The 12,752-nt window shown below is 37.2% G+C and overlaps 1 protein-coding gene across 1 annotated transcript in view; it reads right to left on the bottom strand.

The window, feature by feature from the left end:
- The window catches only part of csmd2 (CUB and Sushi multiple domains 2), a 178,832-nt gene that overhangs the window by 85,507 nt on the left and 80,573 nt on the right, over positions 1–12,752 (bottom strand). The window contains exons 6-12 of the mRNA XM_088404647.1: positions 9,901–10,013; positions 7,185–7,262; positions 6,481–6,568; positions 6,236–6,360; positions 3,588–3,709; positions 2,654–2,757; positions 2,077–2,189 (exon numbers count right to left, since the gene is read on the bottom strand). Coding sequence (XP_088260773.1) covers positions 2,077–2,189; positions 2,654–2,757; positions 3,588–3,709; positions 6,236–6,360; positions 6,481–6,568; positions 7,185–7,262; positions 9,901–10,013 — 743 coding nt within the window. The remainder of the gene's footprint in view (positions 1–2,076; positions 2,190–2,653; positions 2,758–3,587; positions 3,710–6,235; positions 6,361–6,480; positions 6,569–7,184; positions 7,263–9,900; positions 10,014–12,752) is intronic.

The raw sequence follows: 12,752 nt of genomic DNA, 5'->3' as shown, positions 1-12,752 counted from the left end.
CTTATGTATCTGAAGTAATTCATTAATGTAAGTACTGTATTTTCCACACTATAGGGCGCACCTAAAAGCCCACATATAAATACATCTTTTGGGCTGAACATTTACTAATTTAGCACAAGCAAAATTCAGATATTCCTTTAGCGAAAAAATGCTTTGCTATCGTAAGAGGGTAGTAGGCTGAAAATAAAACATAATTGAAATAAAACACTCCAGTAAATTATTGTCTGCTCTGTAATTATTACAAAATGAGTTGAGGTTGGCTCAAAAACCACATTGGTAATAATGATAATTGTTTACTAACTTTTGCGGTTAATATGTTCTCGTTGACATATTGAATACTGTGTCCCCCCCTCGGCCCCAAGGCTTCCTTATTTATCAAACAGCGTATTGGTCTTACACGGGAGTCACCTCAAAGCGGGGCAAGGAGCTTGCAGGACATTTTCAGAAGATGACAAGATGAAACGACAGTGTTGTATTTACATATAAGCAAAGTAACTCAAAAGCAAAGTCGGTAGATTTTTAAGCAGAAACAGAATGCGACCAGCGCAAATACAAATATCCTCAATGACGATATGTTTGTCCGCGATAATGTATAATCCCGGGGTTGGTTTGTGTACATTCTGTCAAGTGCACACCATATTTGCTTCTTATGAATAAGGGAAGGGCCATAATGGCATGCTTGTTACCCCTGTCTGTTTGGCTTTACGGAACTACCCGAGCGTGCTAATGGCCTCTCCAACTCACATTACTGTCAACAACAAAACTGATGCGATCTCATAAGGCAGAGAATGACAAAGGGGTTTATTTGCCAAATACCGGCTGGGAGTCTTAATGGGCATGCGGCACTCGCTAGGCCTAGATTCAAATGAAAACTGCAGATGGCATTCAATTTTAGGCAACAAGACCTGACTAACAGATTTTCATATATATATATATATATATATATATATATATATATATATATATATATATATATATATATATATATATATATATATATATATTAGTGCTGGATGATAATATTGATACATTGCAATATGACGTTCAGTTTCCAATATATTGTGTATTCTTTTTCAACGCCATATTGTGGCGTTTGCATCATGATTTTTGTCATATTATCAATCCTGTTGGACATGTAAATCATTCCAAGCGCTTCTTTTGTTGTACTTTTTTCATCCACAAGTGATGTCACAGATCTGTTTTGTTTACGGTTGAAGAGCAAAAATGGCAGGAAAAGAAGAGTATGAAGTAGTGCGCGATAAGAGTGTTTGTATTTCTGCCACATCAGTGTCATCAGAAAGAGTATTTCCAACTACTAGGGACATGTAGAATAAATAGAATTTGTCTATTTTAACCATTTCCTTCTGTTTCTTCCAGTCATTTTAATGTATATATGCCAGTTTTTTTTTTTTAAGCAAACCTTGCCCAATATATCGCAATATGTATCACAATATGACTTTGCTGTATCGCAATAAATCACAAGGCACTTTTAAGACCTAACGCCCAGCCCTAATATATATATATATATATATATATATATATATATATATATATATATATATATATATATACATTAATATTTAAAGTAAATATGAAGACACAAAAGGGAAAAAAAATCACAGCTATTATTATTATTATTATTATTATTAGAGACAAGAGCCGGCAAGCAGCTCCACCCCTGTTCTATAAGCCATTGGTAAATAGTATTGATAGGGTTTCGAAACAAGGGATGATGCAAATTAGACTCCGGAGTTGAAGGAATTCAAAGCATATCTTCCCCTTCATTAAGCAGAACTCATTGTTTTAATTACATTTGCTTTCTGCACGCTGTTCCACTTTCAGTGTTATTTTTACTGATGCAAAACAAGCATCTGTGGGCCGGGGAGACAACTTGCAATGCAGCTAAAGGTAAATGGATTCAGTCAGCAACAGACTTGACCTTGATCACCCTTTTCTTGAGGATGGCAAAATAAGAGATCTAGTTTCATTTCCATAAGACAATGGCGGCTTTTTTTGTTTTTTTTTGCAGACAACCCACTTATAAAAACAGACGTTCGCCTTTCAAGCCGCTCTTACCTTCGTAAGACACCTTGAAGCCCAGAGAGCCACTGGTGTCATCTGTTTTGAAATTGAGCCACATCTGGTGACTGGTACTGACCACAAGGTCCGGCGTGGTGGTACCTGACAGGCTGATACAAAAATTTCTTCATTTTCATTCCTTATTTTCATCATATGACAATATAAATAAAAGTCAAGTAGTCTAGAAAGCAAAGTCAATAACTGATGCGAGAAAGAAAGGGGAAAAAAAAAAGAGGCCAAGTTAGTGGGAAATTGCGTCAAGATGAGTCAGTGGCACGGAAGTAGTAATAGTAATGTCACTCAATTCTAATTAGTTTGGAATTCCAATGTGAAAAGTGAGTGATTAAGTGTTCCGATTTTAATAATGGTAATTGGAGGGTTCTTGGAATATAGAGGAGGTGCTGTCATTTCCCAAAATCTAGTTATCATCAAATTTCAGTAAATGGCTGTGATACTTTTGGATTGCATGATTCACAGAATCCAAGGGGCAACGAGAAACGGGATTACAGATACAAGGAATTTGTTTAAGGACATGTGAAGAGATCTTATGCTTAAAATGAAAACCGTCACTCACACATGAAAGACGGTCTTCTGGTCCCCCACCACATCGCCATCCCCCACTGTCAGCGTGTCATAGCCTCGCTCCAGGTCGAAATCCTCAAACGTCAGCTTGATCACCTATATGGCATTGGGGACATTGATGAGACCCATTTAAACACTGCGGTGTCCATTTTGTCAAAGCGAGACATCAAAAAAGTGTTCCCGCTTTAGTGGACACAAATGAATAGACTGGGTCTCAGAAGGATATACATATTATAAAGACTGTTGTCTGTTTAAAAATGAAAGCAAGAATGAATCTTCTTCCCCGACCAAGTAATCCAAATAATAGTTTTCCAAATGAAAATTCATCTACCCAGTAAATGTAAAATTACAATACCAGAAAAAGTGTCTGCATAATGAAAGGTTGCTACAACTGTCACAACTTTGATTTGCTTTAACAGCCTGAAGTTCAGTCTACCTTCTGTCATCATATTGTCAGATGGAAAAGCACATCACGGTCTTACAAAGTCCTCAAAATCTGAGAGTTGCGTAACTGAACCACAAGGATAAAAGAACAGCTGCAAGAAACATTTACCATTTTCAGTCGTGCTCTATTAACTAATTCAGTGCCATGGACGAGAATTCTCGTCTTTTAAACCAGTAAAAAAATAGCAATAAATAACAATAATAAATAATACAATTCTGGTTAAATACATTTTTTTTATGGTGAGGAGCAGTCACCCTTGACTAATGCTAACCTAATGTAACACAATTGAGCACTGTAGTGATAACTGTGACCATTGGATGGCAGTGTTTCCACACTTATAACACAGCTATTATCTACATGCAATTCAAAGTAGGGAATCAAAGTCAATCTTTCAAATGTTACCATTAACTTACATAGACATAGCACACAATATTCTGTTGGCCTTGAAATGTGAGTGAAAATTTTCTTCATCGTCCCCTACCTTCGACGTGTCTGTCGCGGTGATGACCCAAGTGCAGTTAGCGTTGTTGTCATACTGGACTGGGTAGTTTGGCGAAGTCATGACGCCACTAGGACCCCTCAATTGACCTCCGCACATTGGAGCTAAAAGAAGACAGATTGGGGGGGTGGGGTTACTTTTGATTACACACATTCTGAGCACATTCACAGTTTATCACCGTGGAAACTGCAACGATCAGCATTAGACCAGAAATCCCTGAAGTTTGTACTCCGATACTTTCTGACCCAAGCGCAGCCCTCGATAAAGTTAATCATGAAACCCTTCAGTTCCTTCATTGGTGGTTAGGCCTTGAGGGCACATTTCTAAATTGGATTTCTTACAATCGTATGACTACATCATTATCTGGTTCTCTTGGTTAAGTTGAATCAGCTCCATATGGACTCCTTCAGGGGTTATTTTTTTAAACATACGATTTATATGACAAAGCTTTATGTTCTGGTTTGACTGATATTAATATAGGATGGACAAATCTGTAAACTACAGGAAATCCAGCGTCTGTTTTATCAGTCTATGTGGAAATCCTTGAAGCCATGCCAAGGAGTCCACTGTGATTTATGATTACAATCATAAGTTTGAAAAATAAAACTATGTGAAAGCTGCTAGACGCCCATATATTACGTCAGACGCAAGTAAGATGCTTCCCTTCACAGTGTGAGGCTTCTAAATGGAGCTTCAAGGTTTTGCACCACTGTGGCGATGGGTACTCACAGCGTTGAATCATTTCTTATCGAAGAAAAAAATAGTTGCTTGAGGTCTATTATATATGACACAAATACATAAAGAACCATAAACACTATTTGACTACAACTAAAAAATAGCGCAAACCGAGTTACGGAATGCTGAGAAAAAATATTCGTTTGGCAGATTAAATCTAAACTGCGAATGCCGCGAAATGTTATCTGGAAGGAAAGTTTTAAGTCACACTCCTACACTATCATCCTCGTTTATAACTTGATTGTAGTGTCCCTGACTATAAAATAAAAACAGATAATGTAAACACAAAAAACCCAGCCCTACGACTATGATGATGGGTACTACTGCGATTACCAAAATAATAACAATATTTTGGCTAAGAGCTTAGCCATGACTCGCTACTCTATTTTGCTTACATTAGCCGTGACTACTGTCACACCTAGGTGCTTTGCATTGATGCGGTAGTCTAAACTGCTTCTGTGGTAAGCGAGGTTATTTTTACATAGAAGAATACCTTTATCAAAGGCACAATTTTTTTAGTTAAAATGACGATTCATCGCACCGACTCTCGCGCTCTTCCATCGTCATGTCTTCATGTCAAATTCGAGCGCGATAACTACAGTAACCAGCAATGCAAAGAACTGGAAATCTCATCCGGAAGGGAGCTCTGACATTTATTTCTGTGTACAGAAGCCAGTAATACAAACACTCATAAGCAACCCGAACTAATGTGTAGACAACGGCGCAATCTGTTAGGACAACAATCGGTCCTCAGTGCAGTGGGACTGTGAAAACTTTGAAGCAAGCCATCCTTCAAAGGACAATGTGACTTTTGTTATCGAGGCCTGAGGGGATCTGCATGGTGGAGCTGTTAAACATCCTTTCAAATTAAAGCAGAATTTCAATGAGCGCTTGAAGGGAAGTGTGTGTGAGTATGCGCGTGCACCTTAGAGTGCCTGAAATTATGTAAAAGGACCTGAATGTGAGTCCTGGTTAAACACTTGGAGACGCGAAACAATTCATAATAGTTGTTCCGACCCTGAAGGTGACCCTGATTATAAAATATAAAATAGAGTGCAAAGCATGTCCAACATTACACCGCCAAAAAGACCGTATTAAATAATTGAGAACTAATTCTTTTGAAAAACACACTCCCCATTGTATGCTTTCATTGTAATGGTAACTAACGCTAATTTGGAATACAGGTCTTCAATTATTCCATATGGAAACTTTATACAATTATAACATTCAATGTTATTCAGTTGCAAATGAAGATCTTTGTCTGTGGGGAGTTAGCGACCGCTCACCGTGCTCTGGTGAGCTTTATGTTGTGTGTTGTAAAATAAAAAAATTGTGTCTAAAAAGAGACACAGGCTAGGCTATGAAGTCCTAGTGTGCTCTATAGAGGACATACTAGCCTTTCCAATGATGTGTCTTGTTTGGCTGCCTTGCAATTAACTTTGCTGTCTCGCTGAGACAAAACGGACACAACAGTGGACTCGAATAAATGGGCTACGTCTCCGAAGATATTGCCAACATTTTAAAGCCAGAGAACCAAACAAAAATATATTTTACAGATATTTTTTTTTTAGTAATTGGATACTGGCCCCTTATTTCATCACTGACTGCGTTCTGTAATTGGATCAGTTCAACACAAAATAATGAATTGGCGAGGTTGGCTTTCACATTTACAGAGTCGGCTTATTTTCCCCCGGTGAAACAAATGGTTGGAATACTGAAAGCAGGGAGGCTTTGCCAAATCTTGTGCGCTACATAAAATAAAATATGAGCGCCGTGTGACAAGCGGAATTGCATTCAAATCACACGAGCGTAGTAAGAGAGATGACGTAAGACGTATTGTGGTGACCTCCATTTGTGGAATGGCAACACGGTGGAAGCAGAGTGTCGACACTTGCCTCTGCAGATGGGTCGCTCGTCGCTCCAGCCCACATAGCTGTCAGTCACTCGCAGACAACTGATGCTCTTGGAGCCCTGCAGCTCGTAACCCTCGTCGCAGGAGAAATGCACCGTGGCTCCTCGCCTGCGGTCGGGTGACATACGTTCAGAGGGAAGACCGTGAAGGCCGAGACCGGTTTCTATTGATATATTTTAGGGTGCCGTCTCAATACTCAACACCCTGACGGGACTCTTTGATTTTTACCTGAAATCCGAGCCTTTTCTTTTGCCTCGGTCGGGAATGCCGGGGTCAGGACACATGTTGTGGCCTTGAGCCACGCCCATTTGAGATACTGCAGTCAAAATTTGCATAAATTGAATCATTATCACTGTTATTATGATCATCAATATTATTTATTTATTTTTTTTAACACAGAAACATTGCAATTCAACATCTTGCTGGCATCATGCTCATAGATGTGACTTATGAGGGTTACGCATGATGCCAGATGGCGATTTGGTGATTTTCAAATTTCCTATATAAATACATAAAAAAAAAAATATGAATTGAATAAATGCATAAATTGTTTGTTAATATTACTCTGCTAGATTTTATTTTGGCAAACTATGACCAATCTAAAGTGTGGAAAATTGCTTTTTCTCTTTTAAAATGTACTGAAAAAAATTGCCATTTTTGTTGTCCCCTAAAATCTCATGATTAAGAGGAATTAAGCAATATTAAGCGATATAGAAAAAGCAACATCAAAAAATCACACTAGTAAATGATAAATTTTTCATTCACGGCCATTGATTTCTATTGATTCCAATGATTTGTTTTCACTGGGCTGGTGGTCAATCAGTGATTCATATTATTCAAATGCATGTTTGACGTCAAAAGAAGTCAACGGCAGTGATTGAGTTAAAAACATTTTATTGCCTATTATATGTAAAATATCTTTATTGACTTACACACTGATATCTTGTGGTAGTTATCTTTGCTCGGTAACATCTTGACACCTCGAGACTTCAGTTCTGTCATTTTCTTCACTGGAGAGAAAAAACATAATAGATGAATAAAATACATTTTTGAAAGGAATATTTTAACTATTATCTCATATAGTGTGGAGAACATTTGCAAAACTATTCAATAATAACAGCATATGATAATTATAACCCCGAGACCACAGCCTGTTCACTTGTGTCCCCTGTTGTGTCCAACTTGTCTCAGCAAGAAAGTAAAATTAATTGCATCCCGCCCAAATACATGATATCAATGAAAAGCATGGCTGTCCTCTTCCGAGGACACTAGGACTTTGTTGGGCAGCACCAATGAGTCAAAAGATATAAACAAAAAAAATGTCCATTACAATGGACACAAATCAATAGGCTGCCTGAAATTGGTGATGTGGAAATATAAAATAAACCTTTCTGCAGAATTTTGACCATTTTGGGTCATTTTCGTCCACATCATTCTCAAGGTATTTTAGGCTAGGGATGGCAAGCTCCTAGTACTGTCATAACTAAGTTGTTCCATGATTAAGTTCAATATGCTGTCACCATATGGGTGAAATTTCAGCTCCCTGGAGTCTTTTTTTACCTTTTTGGGCTCAGATTTTTTCGCATCATTCTTGCAGCATTTTAACCAATGGATGACACACTCCCGGTAGTGCGATAACTAAGCGGTCATGCCGTGTTGAACTTTGACATGTTTTCAACATTTGGGTGAAATTTCAGCTACCTGGTGTCCTCTTTAATTGCTTACAAAATCTCATATCCTGTCAATCACAAAAATTGTCACAGAAATTCAAAAGCAAACTCAAAGTATCTCTGCCCTCCTTTCTACTAATTCAGTTTGATTATTTTGTCAGCTCCTGACAATTAAAGTGTCTGTTTTCGACAAACACTGAAAAAAAAGGGAGAATAAAGACATCCGGTGCCGCTAGCAGAGTCTCATAAAACGAGAAAGGGACTGAGAAAAGAGACTTAATGAGAGCAAACATTCCATCAACAGCTCGATAATCTCTCTAGTAAAGGCTTGCTGTGGATTTATGAAAATTATCAACATGCAAATGATCAGTAGCGTGTGGTGAATGACAAAGCAGACTCATTAATTACACCTAAGGATGAAGTTGTCATTTAAAAAAAAAAAATCTTCTAAATAAGTGAACCTGTAAACCCAAGGCAACGCTTTTCACTGTCTTGCTTTCGTCTTTATTTGTCCGTATTTTACAAATGGCGATGAAAGCCAAACATCTTTAGAGAGCAGCGATTTTTTTTTTTTTCTTTTGAGGAATAATCCATCTCTCGCAGCTCTTCTTTTCTATGGGTCGGCCCTTGAACCTCTGAGTCATAGCATGAAAAATGGTGATGATAAAAAGAGGGATTTGTATTTGGGCGTCAACATCCGTGTCGTGTCGAATAAAGTCCATAAACTGTAAGGTGGATTCAAAAATAATATTAGGTTAAAATTACAAATAACAGTGTAACAAAGACTTTGTTTTTTGGACTAAATGACACCATGGGAAAGATGGATGAAAAAAAAAAAACATTATACATCCATCCATTTTGACTCGTTGAAGCTACCTAACTAAGTCCTATCGTACTCAAAAGAGGACGTCCCGGCCTTTTCAATAATGTCTCGTGTTTGAGAGGGATGAAATGGACAGTTCTGTCTTACAGAGACAGTCCCATTGAGAGAAGTGGAAAAAAATGCATGAAATTTTTAGGAAAATAACCATTAATAAGGAAAACCTTATGACATTTCGGTTTTGCAGAGACCAAATGGACACAGCAGTGGACACACATACGAAAATGCTGGGTATCAGGAGAAAAGTGCAAACTGATTATCGAGCTGCTTCCTATTTATTTTTGGGAAAAGTAGAGGAAAATATAAACAACACAAAAAATTAACAAAAATGCGGCATTTTTCAAATTTTACTTGAAAAACAAAACAACTCAACGACTTCCCATATATATATATGTATATATATATATATATATATATATATATATATATATATATATATATATACATATATATATATATATATATATATGGGAAGTCATGGGAAAAAATTAACAAAATGCAGCATTTTTCAAATTTTTACTTGAAAAACAAAACAACTCAATGACTTCCCATATATATATATATATATATATATATATATATATATATATATATATATATATATTACATTTTTGTTAATTTTATATTTTTGTGAATTTGCTGTGAAACGGAACAAAAAAAAAAAATTAAAAACCATCTTGTCATTCGATCTATCATCTTTTCTCCACAGGCATTGACATCATCATCTCTTCGCTGTCGTCTTGAGAATGGAACAAAATGAAAAGTAAGGTCATTAACATTTTATTTCCCTGGGAACATGAGTGCGCTCAGCAGATTTGTCGCCTTCTTATATTATGAATTATCTTTTGACACGAGTTCACGGGTTCAGATTTTGCGCCCGGGGTGAAGCTCGAAAGGCGAGCAGCTGGGGAGTGTCCAAAAATGGAGGAAAAATAAAGTGCCTGTAAATTACACTGTAAAAAAAAAAAAAAAAAAAAAACTTGAACCTGCTTTTAAATTACTCCACAAAGGAATTCATCGGGAGGATTTATAACTCTGACGAAATCCGGCTGATAAATGAAATACGTGTAAATTCAAATTTAAATTGAAGAGATGTACCTTGGTATTGGGCGCTGAAACCTTTCAGCTTGTGGTTGCCATCGGATATGAAATGCAGACGAAGCCAGTTCTTGCTGCTTATAATGGGGGAGGGAAGGTTGGGGCCAGTGAACCTGGAAGTATCAAAACAGAGAGCATCGAAATGAGTGATGATTAGGATAGGATCATTTTAGCATGCGCATGTGAAGAGATTGTACACAAAACACATCTTCATTAGCGCACTTTAAAAAAGGCAAGCAAAAAAAGGTTTCAGGGATTCTTGGAAACATATTGAAGCATGAATTTATTTCGTACAAAATAGAGCCTTTTCTCCCTCTTGTATGTTTTATTACTTCTTTGATAAGTGTTCCGGAAAACAAAAGGCCGTATTTTTATTCAGTCAGTATTTTTCAGGCTTTACTGCAATCCAACAACATTTTCACGAAATGAAGCATTGAGACATTGAATGCCCTCTTGAATATCTTCTAAGTAGAGCCACTAGCCAAAAGAATTTTGGCGGCCATTTTGTCGCTTGCTGCCACTCGGCAATGACACTGAAGTTGCACGAGGTTCAGGTAAAAACCAATCACGGCGTGCAAAGGTCACATGACCAATCTCACCAAATAGGTGATACGTGATTGGATAGATAGATCCATCAGTCTGTCGCTAGCTAGGCAGCTGGCTAGCTAGAAATCTTGATAGATTAGAGAGAGAGAGAGAGAGAGAGAGAGAGAGAGAGATAGATCCATCAGTCTGTCGCTAGCTAGGCAGCTGGCTAGCTAGAAATCTTGATAGATTAGAGAGAGAGAGAGAGAGAGAGAGAAAGAGAGGGAGAGAGAGAGAGAGAGAGAGAGAGAGAGAGATAGATAGATCCATCAGTCTGTAGCTAGCTAGGCAGCTAGTTAGCTAACTGGCTATAAATCTTGCTATCTAGGCAGCTAGCTAGCTAACTTGCTATAAATCTTGATAGATAGAGTCTGATAGAGTCAGACATCAGTCTGTCGCTAGCTAGGCAGCTAGCTAGCTAACTGGCTATAAATCTTGCTAGCTAGGCAGCTAGCTAGCTAACTAGCTATAAATCTTGATTGATAGATAGATAGATGGACAGATAGACAGATAGATTCCCACCGACTACATGCAGATAACAAGATATCAACATAGATGTAAAATATGTTTTTTTTCATGTAAAAATATGAGAGTTTTATTTGTCTCTTGGCAGTGACAAAATATATTCAAATAAAACACCAAAGACTCTTGACAAAGACCCATCAAAATGCCAGTGATGATTAAATATATGACAAACTGTTGACCTCTCCATAACACGGAGCAAATTCGGCACTTTCTTTCCAGATTTCCCCTAGTTCCCTCCACATAACATAAGTGTAAAAAACGAAGAGGACTACAGGGAGCAGTGCAGTTAGTGCGGAGCAGACTGTTGGAGGTCTTCTGAAGGATGTCGGCCTGCTTTGTGCTTTCTACGGTTCCACTGCACCTACCCGTATTAGTTTATTATTGTCTTGAGAGCATGACACTAAATCAGTTTTCTTTTGCTCGGGCCCAGAGCGCCACTGTCTGAGAGACTTTTTTTTTTAATGATTTCTCGTCCAATAAAATGTGTTTTGGCCAGGCCAAGGTGAAACAGGAGGATGTTTTTGATTGAAGGGTGACATTCTATGGTGGGCAGCGGGACATAATAATAACAATAATAATAATCATAATAACAATAATAATATTTGCCAGTATGTTCGAACTTACTTATTGATGAGTATGATCACTTTATTTAACTAAGAAAAAAGTAATCAATTACATTAGCTTCTATATATATCTATCTATATCTATCTATATATATCTATATATATATATATATCTATCTATATATATCTATATATATATATATATATATATATATATATATATATATATATATATATATATATATATATATATATATATATATATATATGGCCAGTGTTGTGCCACAGGGTTTTCATTTGTGCATACAAATATATATTGTTAGCAATAACTATATTAGTATTGGCATCTGGCCAACATAATACCAATTTGTTTGAAAATTACTGTTGTATTTTATTAATGCTTGGTCAGCATTTTTCTGCCATAATGCTTTGTGCATCCCTGTGGATTATTATGGGATACATAATATGTATGATGTGTTCAGCCTGCTATTATAATTGAACACATTTGAACACAGTTGACTACTAAATTTTGATTAAAAAAAAAAAATCTTGTGCCTCAAGGCACATGCATACACAAAAAATACATGTAATTAGCTATAAGTATAATTACTATAATACTATCATTTTTTATTTTATTTTATCACTGATAAGAAAGTTAACATTGTGTTTAGTGCTTTTAATCATTTAAATAGTAATATTTAGGGGGGAAAAAAGGTTAAAACACCGTAAATGGTGAATGTCTTTCATCAAATGTCCTTTTCCCGGCACCTCATTATTTTTTCGTCATCTGTTCAGTATTCGAGGCGATCGCTACAATACGCATAGCGATTAATGGGTGGAGTTTGCGTGTCAGAGGTAGCTGACTCCACAGCAGGATCAAACGTATTAAATGCTAGTTTTAAGGCACGATTGCACTTAATGAACATAGCTCATGTTCACACGTGTCGCTTTCTACGCTTAGTTAGGTCGACGGACCATTCTGGGACGCCGCTTATAACTGCGGCTACATTAGGAGATCAATCAGGAAGTCTGCTCTGTATGCAAGTTCTGTGCAGTGGATTCGGGGGTCGCAGTGACTTTAAAGCACCAAACTCAACTTTGGCCATTTTAATGATGTGATACGGCGCAGGACAGACTAAGCCAGACAAAGTATAAACGCGGAGGCTGAAACGGCCATAT

This window comes from Hippichthys cyanospilos, chromosome 21 (genome assembly GCF_059441005.1).
Source record: "Hippichthys cyanospilos isolate Australia breed blue-spotted pipefish chromosome 21, RoL_Hcya_1.0, whole genome shotgun sequence".
NCBI lineage: Eukaryota > Metazoa > Chordata > Actinopteri > Syngnathiformes > Syngnathidae > Hippichthys > Hippichthys cyanospilos.
Note: the sequence above shows the minus strand (reverse complement) of the source record. Positions and strands in the feature narration are given on the sequence as shown.